Here is an 8,791-nt window from a genome sequence, read left to right as displayed (position 1 = left end):
TTATTATAACTTTTAGTGGAGCTTCCTATTTGTAGTTGTTTGATCAAATTTCAAGAGTCCGGATCTCCAGATCCCTACGAATTTGGTGGAAGAGATCCCATTTGGATCTCTTCCCATTAAAACCACAGCATAAAACAAAATAATTTCTTACAAAAAAAAAAAAAAAAAACCTACATACTAAATAGACCTTAAAAATTGCTCAGTAGACCCTAGGTCCCTGACTGTTACCAAGAAAAAGTGGAAAAAAAAAGGCCCTAAATTGTTCGATGAGGCCTCCTGTTACAGTTCCGCCACATGCAAGTCTAAACGGAGCTTTGGCCGGTCCACCGTCACACCCTTCAGATACAGAGAGAGAGAGAAATGGCGAGGAGGAGACTGTTGCTGCTGTTAAAACCGTTCGACGTTTACCAAGTCGGCCAATCAGACGGTCTGTGTCGCATCACCAACCCTCAGGTACCACCATGCCCCTTTTGCTTCTTGCTGATTCAGTGTCCGCTACATCGTGGTCCTTCTCGTGGACCCTCATAGTCGAACTGCTTGCCTTGCTAGTTTTGATGGGTCGCTTGCAATTTTCAGCTTAAGCATTCAACCTGTTTGTTAAAATGCCAAAGTTAATAAATTTGGTTTGAAATGAAAAGAAGCTCGGGAACAAAATTGATTTTTTTATTAAACGAAAAATCAATGAACTTAAGAAATCTGTGATTAGAGTGAGAAAGGTGAAAAAGATTTGTACTTTGTACCAATTTTCAGGACAATCCCCGCAAAGTAGGGAGCCTTGTTGTCTTGGGTCGCCCCTTTACCAATTTTCAAGACATTGTAGTGTAAACCATGATTTGTCTTTTAAAATTTTATGTTGTTTTGTATATATGTATAGAATCATGTATGAATGTATCATGATTGACGATGCCGACGATGGTTGATTTGTGTGTTTGGGCTTGCAGAAAAACTCCGGTATTTCTTTGGCCGGGATTTTTATTTTTATGATGGTACTAGTTTCTCGCCCGTACTTTGTATGATTGAGGCTTTTACAAGCTGAACTGATGTTTGAGAAACTCTTGGAATAAGTGGAATTTGCGATAGATTTATGTGAACTGTGATTTCACTTGTAAAACCCGGTAAATGAGAAAATGCCATACCCAAAAAGACAAATAAGTTGATGAAATTGAAGGTATTAAATCGTTTCACCAATAACGTTTGGCTTTGTGATTGTACTTGTATATTAATCAAGAACGCGATTCTAGCTATGTCTTTGGTTGTGGGAATTTTCTTTAAACTTTGTATTTTCACCTTAAATGGAGCCTCGAGTGAAGAGCAGAGAGTCACAGGCTTGCTCTTCTCATAGTGCTCCGGACATTGATTGTCTTGCTGTTTCGGGAGGATGGTTTGGTTCCATCTTTTGACAACTTTTGCAAAGACATACAAGTAATTCATATTTTCTTAGTTCATCATATTATGCTTTTTCCAAAGCACCCTCGTAATTCAGTTTCCCTTGGAAATATTGCAGGTACTACATTACTTGGAGAACAGGCGAAAAGTGCACAAGGATGCAATAAACTTGTGTCAGAGTATTTTGCGCCAGAAGCCTGTTGAGTGGAAACCTATAGTACGTACTAATCTATCCCAGCCTATCCGTGATGTGGACCTTGTTGTTACAGTTGGGGGTGATGGCACTCTATTACAAGGCAGCCATTTCATTGATGACACGGTTCCAGTTCTAGGAGTGAATTCTGACCCCACACAACCTGAAGAGGTTAGTCTCTTAATTTGGCTAAGCCATAGAGGTTCAGTCTTTATATCGGCGTATTAGTTCACTGAGTTTCACTTAATCGTGGCTTGTAATCAGTTCATATTTTGTTTCTTTCTTCCTGATTTTGCCTTGGTTAGGTAGAGAAGCTCAGGAATGAGTTTGATGCTAATAGAAGCACAGGCTATCTTTGCGGTGCAACGGTCAACAACTTTGAACAGGTAAGACTGATCTTGAATTTTAACCTAAAGATGATCGGAGACTAGTTCCTAGTTTCGCTCCTCTATTCTAGGGTGTCTTTAAGATCAGTCAGTACTGGAAGGAGAGAAAATATCTAACATTCATTTCGAAAGACGTTGACATTCATCTTTAATGCAAGTTTTATGCTGTGATCAACCTATTAGTTGTAAGGAATATTCTATCGAAGTAACCTCTCGCTTTAAAGATCTGTTTGCCGGCCAAAGCCCTGCTACGGTGTTGAAGGCATCTAGGGTTGGGCTGCATAGAAGTACGTTTCTTGTGAAGTTGTTCCGCACAACTTAAATGTGATATCATTACACGTTTTGGAGATACGGAGTGAAGGATTTGTAGAAAAATTGGTGATTTCCAGCACGAAGTAGCAATTCCTTTTGAAGTATTGTAACTTCTGAGAAGATTTCCTCTTCTTTTCTTAGGTTCTGGACAATATCCTCGAGGGTCGAGCTAATCCTTCCAAATTGACAAGGATATCCATATGTGTAAACTCAGAAGTGATTCCAACTTATGCTCTTAATGATATTTTAATTGCACATCCATGTCCGGCAGCAGTTTCACGATTCTCATTCAAGTAAGCTTCCTCCATGGTCACACAGCTGTACGCTCAACTTATTTCTGTAGTTAACATGTATCTAACTTTCTCTCTAGTTAACATGTATCTAACTTTCCCTCCCCGCCTACAAGCAGAATTAAAATGGATGACCAGCCATGTTCCCCACTGGTGCATTCTCGATCAAGTGGTCTCAGAGTTTCAACAGCTGCTGGATCAACCGCTGCAATGCTCTCAGCAGGCGGATTTCCGATGCCCATCTTATCTCAGGATCTCCAGTACATGGTAAGAGAGCCCATTTCACCAGGAAACACCTCAAGCTTAATGCACGGATCAATCAAATCTCGTCAGTCCATGGAAGCTACGTGGTTGTCTAAAGAGGGCGTCGTATACATTGACGGTTCTCATGTTTGCTATTCTATAAAGGATGGCGATGTCATAGAGATATCTCCCAAGGCCCCAGTTTTGAAGGTTTTTTTGCCTCACCATTTACAGAACATTAGTGAAGAAACGTAAGGACGGATGTTTGGATAGAAATAAATTTTTGTAAGTACGAGCTGTGAATATTGCGGAACTTCTGTAAACATGCGTTCGGGCTGTAGAGTTTTGATTCTTTGATTTCGAGCAGAAATCATGACACATTTGACTTGAAACGATATTGGAATTATTTGGAACCCTGACATCCCCGCGTTTACTAGCACTCGAGTAACTTTCTCCATTCCAAGTAAATAACCGTGCCGTTGTAGTCGAATAAGTAACAAACGTGTCCTGCCAGAAACATTCCGTACTATTGATATCTGCTAAGGAAAATATATCAAGTGAAGGAGGGAAGGGGGAAGAGTTGGAGGCAAATCAGCTTCCGGGGTGCAACGTCCATGCCCATAACCATGTCACCGGAAGCTGTTTCACCCCAAAACGAAAATATTTACACCAAATGATGCCGCAAGTGATGCATTTTTCTGTTACAACATATGATTGTTTCGTAATAGGGTCTGCGAGAATTCTCTTTTTCATTTCGAAAAAGAAAATTACAGTCATAGTAAACATATTCGGCATGTCCTTCGGCAAACAGCGAGCACTCAACTTCGAGCCTAGAACCTGAAAACCAGGTCACGAGAATTCAGGAATGGATGGCTAAGTAAACTTGGCAGAACTAAAATTGCAACTTACGTGAACATCTGGGGACGGCGGGAGAGCTGAGGCCTCTTTATTGGGGAGAGTATCATGTTCCGTAAAGTCATTGCGGGGTTGCTAGCTCCGGTTCCAAACATAGGGTGAGCACCAGCCCTTCTGCTCCCAGCATCAACTGGAATAGCAGCTTGTTTTGCTGGTGAGCCAAGCGAGATGTCAAAAGGACCGCCGGAGTTTGAACTATTCTGTCTCGCTGGCCATATATCCTCCTTCGGCCCTGGAGTTTCAGGAGTAAGAACGGACCAATCTGCAAGAAATAAGTCAACTGGATTTGGAAATATTTGAGACAAAAGATTAAAAAATAAAGCTATTATGTTCAGATCAGTCACGTTATAGCATCAAACGTCCAGAACTTGGGAGGTTTATCGAAATGAAAAGTTAGCATATGGTTTTTATTTACTGCTTTACAAATTTATTTCTGCAACATTAGAAGGAAAAGAGTTACCTCTTCTAACAGCTTCTCTGTTTTCCATCATAATGTTAGCTTGGTTTGAGAAAATATCCGGTTCATTTCTTGAAAAGAAATTGGTCGACGGTTGGATGGCAGATCGTTTAACTGAATCGTACTCACTCCTCAATTGATCATACATTTCATCTAATTTTCTCTTCTGTCTGGTATATAAATAGAGAAAATCATTATACGAGGGACCCAATAACGGGACTATATGCCTCAGGAATTAGTATCAGTAGGTATGAAAACAAGACCTGGATTTCTCTGAAAACTTCTCCTGCAGCTCCTGCTTATCCTTGGACAAGCTCTCAATTTCTTGCGCCATTGTTTGGCACCTCTTTGCCATTTTCTGGTATGCAGCATGCAACTGTTCCATTTTCTCACCAAACTTTTCTTGCATTGCTTCAAATTTCTGCCGATACTGAGCTTGCATTCTGTTCATCTTGCACTGCATTTCCAATTCCCTTTGGCCAATGTAGAACATGACACTTTTGTGTGCACTCTTCATTACTAGGAATACTGTCAAGGGAAAGATGTCCTGCCCTTTATAAAACATTGAATACAATGCAATAAAAACCTAATCTAGTTTCGTCACTCCCTCATAAGAAATGCACCAATCACCGTATCAGATTATTAGATTGCAGAGAAAATAGAAAAGGATACATATCTGTGGAGACACTCCAATCATGGCCATCTGAAACAGAATATCTTCCGATCATTATCAAAAGGATACAGAAGCTACAAACGCAAAAGGAAAAGTAATATAAAATATGAAGACAAGCTAGGTCTAGTCAGTGAGTACTTGCTTACATTTATCCATTCATCATTTGGATTGATATCAAAAGCTTTCATATGACTGCCAAGAGGAAAGCAAAATGAGATGGGCACGATGCTACATGTAAGTAGGAAATAAGTTTGCCACAGTGCTTCTATTCAAAACACAAAGTTTAATTGGTGGCAGGAACTGTCATGTTATGGTTTTACTGGTTGCTGCACGAAAAAGAATTCTGCAGCAACCATTGATGCCAGAAACAGACTAAATTTGGTATTCGGCAGTTATCCCATACAGCGCATATCTGTAGTTACTCTCATATTACTTATTAGTAATAAAAGATGACACCCTCTCATTTATGTTCATGTATGCATAGTGCACCTGCACACTTAATTGCAAGGCTAGAAGAATACAGATTCCCAGAAAATGCTAACATTCTAAGATCATTAGAGGCACTTACCTCTTAGAGAGCACTTGATCACAAACGGGACACGCTCCATCACTGCCAAGGATCTTGCCCGCATCCTCTGTGCCTTTTCAAACTGTTAAGGAAATTTATATTCATATATACCAATCAACCCTATTTCCACAAGAAAGTTAATTTACACGAATGTTAACGCAAAATTTTCCTCTCCGTAGGATACACAAAAGGTGGCCACAGGTGGTGGAAACAGCTCGCCCTTCCAGTTCTCGCCAACATGCATTGCATCTCATTTCAACCTTCAAAGACAAACTCTAATGCACTGGCATACCTAGGGGATATAAAACATGGGTTAAATGCTTTCTGTTATGGGTTTCAATTGAGAAACCAGGGAGGCTTGTGGCAAAACGAACTAAGGAAACATAAACTTTTTCCAGTGCCGTAATAAAAAATTGCAGACTTGCTACAAATTATAAGAGCAATATCATTGGCATGCGTTCATTTGCAAATATTAACACAAATTCTATGGAAAATAGGTTTTTTTTCTTTCCATTTTCAACATTTTTTACCACTTTCTGAAATCAAAATAAAGGAAACCACTGGAACATAAAAAATGTGAGAAATATATTGAAATCAAATCCGTCCAAAGGAATACAGACGAAGAAAATAGCTTCATGTTCATTGACAACATAATTTCTGAAAAGAAAAACAAAGAAGTGAAAAAATCAATTAATTCCTCATCAATATCAAATAATCAATGCTTAATAAACGCAAAATCCTTTGATTTTTAACATTTTCTCAGCAACCAAACAGTAAAAAGAGAAGTTATAAACTTGTATACGCGAACTTTGACCAAAATTCAGCTCCAAAGCTTTGATTCCGTTGGTTTCAAAGAAAATCCTTCAGCTATCAATTTACAGACCATCCGATTGTGATTTTCCGCTCGCTCAACTCGGCCGTCTCTCGGAGTGTGCTCCGATTCGTTCAAAAAACTTCCTGAAACGCCAAAACGTAAAACGTAATCGAAAATCACAGATGAAAAGAGGAGAAGATTGGCGCTGAAATCCGAAATACAAAGTGGTAATACTTTTGAAGCGATTTACCGCAAAAGTTGAAATTCTTCGTTCGTTTTGCCTCTTCCAATCGGAAAGATGAAGTTACAGCAGCTATTCGAAGAGGACGCAGAGAGAGAACTGATGAGAAACCCTAGCAGTTTGGAAACGGACTTGGCGGGAACTGTTCTTGGTGCTTGGAAGATTGGTGCGTACGGCTTCCGATTCGAATTAGAAATGGCGGGGACAATGTGCTTCGCTGAGCTTTATTTGTGTGTGAGAACGAGAGACTCTTTGAATTTAGTGATGGGTCGGGTTAACATAAATATCTAGTGATGGGCCGACTCGAGCCCAAACTCTCAACTCTCTCTTAGCCCCGCACCGAAGTTCCTTATATCTGTCGGCAGAACCTACCGAACATTTCTCCATGGTTCGGCAGTTATATCCGAATGCTGTTCTGCCAATTCATGTTTGTAGGACCGAAAGAATAAAAATTTTGAAAAATTGGACCCCAACTAAATTCATGCCTAGATGATGGATCGTGTTCATGTTCTAGCTTCTACGGTCCTACCGCATCATAGAAGTAACCGAGTTAATGACCACGATTTAATTCCGCTCCATCACTCAATAATCAGTTACTTTTCAAATATCGACATTTTTCACAAATTTCAAATGTAATTGGTATTTTTAAACAAAAATCAAGGGACTAGTTCATCACTATTTCATTTTTAGTTTTTAATTTCTATGATCAAATGTAAGAACATCACGAACCAAATTTCAAATATATTAGCGTAATTTATTTACTTTCATTTCAAGTAAGCAAACATTCCCCAACAATATGTTCAAACCAACTATTTTGAATGCACCTTGACTTAAACAACACTTATAAAAGGAACTCAACAACTGCCTTCAAATCCTTGGATGAAAGCAACAAGACAACCTTAACATGCGAAGGAGAAATACGTAGCGCCCAAAAGAGCCTCCATAGGCAACAACCCACTCTTTGACATCCTCAATGAACACCCTCCTACTAGTTATCCTGTTCATATCTCTAGGGCCATTCATTTATTTACTTTCGGTACATTTTTGTTAATTTTTATCCATTAAACTTCTTAAATACGTTTGATCTGATGGTTGGAAATTGAGAGGAGTATGTGAGAGATAAAAATGGATATGCATAATTTATTTAAATTGCTAGTTTGTTTGTGGATTATTTTATATGATTATACGAAGAGTAATGCTACACTTACCACATTCGTACCACTTTTGTAATAAAGGTGGAGCCCACCAGCACATGTATGTCTCATCTCTATTAGAAACGTGGTACAAATGCGAATAAAAAAATATGATAAGAATAGTGTTTTTGTTGTGCAAATAACAAATTTACCCTACTGATAGAGTAACATTTTTGTTTTACAAATAACAAATTTGCACTACTGTGTTATTATACAAGTAACGTATCAGATTAAAGCATTTCCAACCGCAAAAGTTGATAATTGATGATATTTAAGGCAGATTAAATAAGGCATTATAGCCTCAATAGTCCTACAATTAAGGGACACCTACCCTCAATTAGTTCCTACATCTCATCCCATTAATCGCGGGTTTACGTACATGGAATCGGAATGAGTAGAGTGGGAATGAATCCAATTTCGGATCAAATGTGTTTACATACATGGAATCGGAATGAGTACAGAGGGAATGATTCCGATTCCGGATCAACCCTGCGTTAACCTTCCCAACAGGAATGAACACTAATGTGGTCCCAATGTAAATTAAGGAATCTGATTCGTACTTTTGAAGGAATTCAATTCCTCATTGAGGTGGTGGATTTGGGAATGGCGGGAATGGGAATCAACTCCACGACCACCATCAGACCACTACCGCACTATCCAATCAAAATGATTGTTCTAAAAATTCCTACTAGTCACTGCTCTCATTAATTCATACGCATTTGAAAATTAAGAAAAGTCACTTGCCTAAACTGTTTAGTTCGTCTAGATCCTGCCTAGCCCAGCTTAGGCACTAGGCTCCAACCCTGCTCGACTAGTGTCTAACATTTTTTAAAACATTGCCCAGTAACAAACCAGTATGATCAAATCGAAACTCATTATATGAGAAGATCAAAACTTGAATAGAGATATAGTTGGAAGCTTATGCTACTATCTTTCATCTTCCACTTTTGGCCCCCAATTTCGTGGTCCTGGTCTTGAAGAATTTGTTAACCATCCCCCACCCACCCTTTGACAAAAGAAAAAAAAATGAAATGCCGCTGCCTTTCTATTTCTTATTCTTAAATGGGCAGTTTAGTAATTAAATTGGTTTTAATTTCAATTCAGGACTATTTGGCAAACA

At 39.0% G+C, this 8,791-nt stretch overlaps 2 protein-coding genes across 6 annotated transcripts; one reads left to right on the top strand and one right to left on the bottom strand.

The window, feature by feature from the left end:
• Positions 1–213: 213 nt before the first annotated feature.
• LOC126590019 (NADH kinase-like) lies at positions 214–3,229 on the top strand. Its single transcript, XM_050255487.1, has 5 exons — positions 214–453; positions 1,505–1,750; positions 1,885–1,965; positions 2,419–2,570; positions 2,687–3,229. The coding sequence occupies exons 1-5, from the start codon at positions 361–363 to the stop codon at positions 3,063–3,065; spliced, it is 951 nt and encodes a 316-aa protein (XP_050111444.1). The 5' UTR covers positions 214–360; the 3' UTR covers positions 3,066–3,229.
• An 89-nt stretch (positions 3,230–3,318) lies between these two features.
• Positions 3,319–6,760, bottom strand: LOC126590020 (E3 ubiquitin-protein ligase CCNB1IP1 homolog). Of its 5 annotated transcripts, none has more exons than XM_050255493.1 (10): positions 6,488–6,751; positions 6,226–6,380; positions 5,608–5,715; positions 5,424–5,496; positions 5,002–5,047; positions 4,855–4,885; positions 4,446–4,701; positions 4,186–4,352; positions 3,720–3,957; positions 3,319–3,647 (listed from the first exon to the last, which is right to left on the bottom strand). In XM_050255493.1, the coding sequence occupies exons 3-10, from the start codon at positions 5,675–5,677 to the stop codon at positions 3,641–3,643; spliced, it is 888 nt and encodes a 295-aa protein (XP_050111450.1). In that variant the 5' UTR covers positions 5,678–5,715; positions 6,226–6,380; positions 6,488–6,751; the 3' UTR covers positions 3,319–3,640. The 5 variants fall into 5 exon arrangements, with proteins under 5 accessions (XP_050111450.1, XP_050111446.1, XP_050111445.1 ...); XM_050255489.1 differs by having other exon boundaries at positions 3,720–3,987; positions 6,472–6,750; XM_050255488.1 differs by having other exon boundaries at positions 3,720–3,987; positions 6,488–6,750.
• Between the last annotated feature and the right edge of the window lie 2,031 nt (positions 6,761–8,791).

This window comes from Malus sylvestris, chromosome 11 (assembly GCF_916048215.2).
Source record: "Malus sylvestris chromosome 11, drMalSylv7.2, whole genome shotgun sequence".
Lineage (NCBI taxonomy): Eukaryota > Viridiplantae > Streptophyta > Magnoliopsida > Rosales > Rosaceae > Malus > Malus sylvestris.
This window is presented reverse-complemented; position numbering and strand designations above follow the sequence as displayed.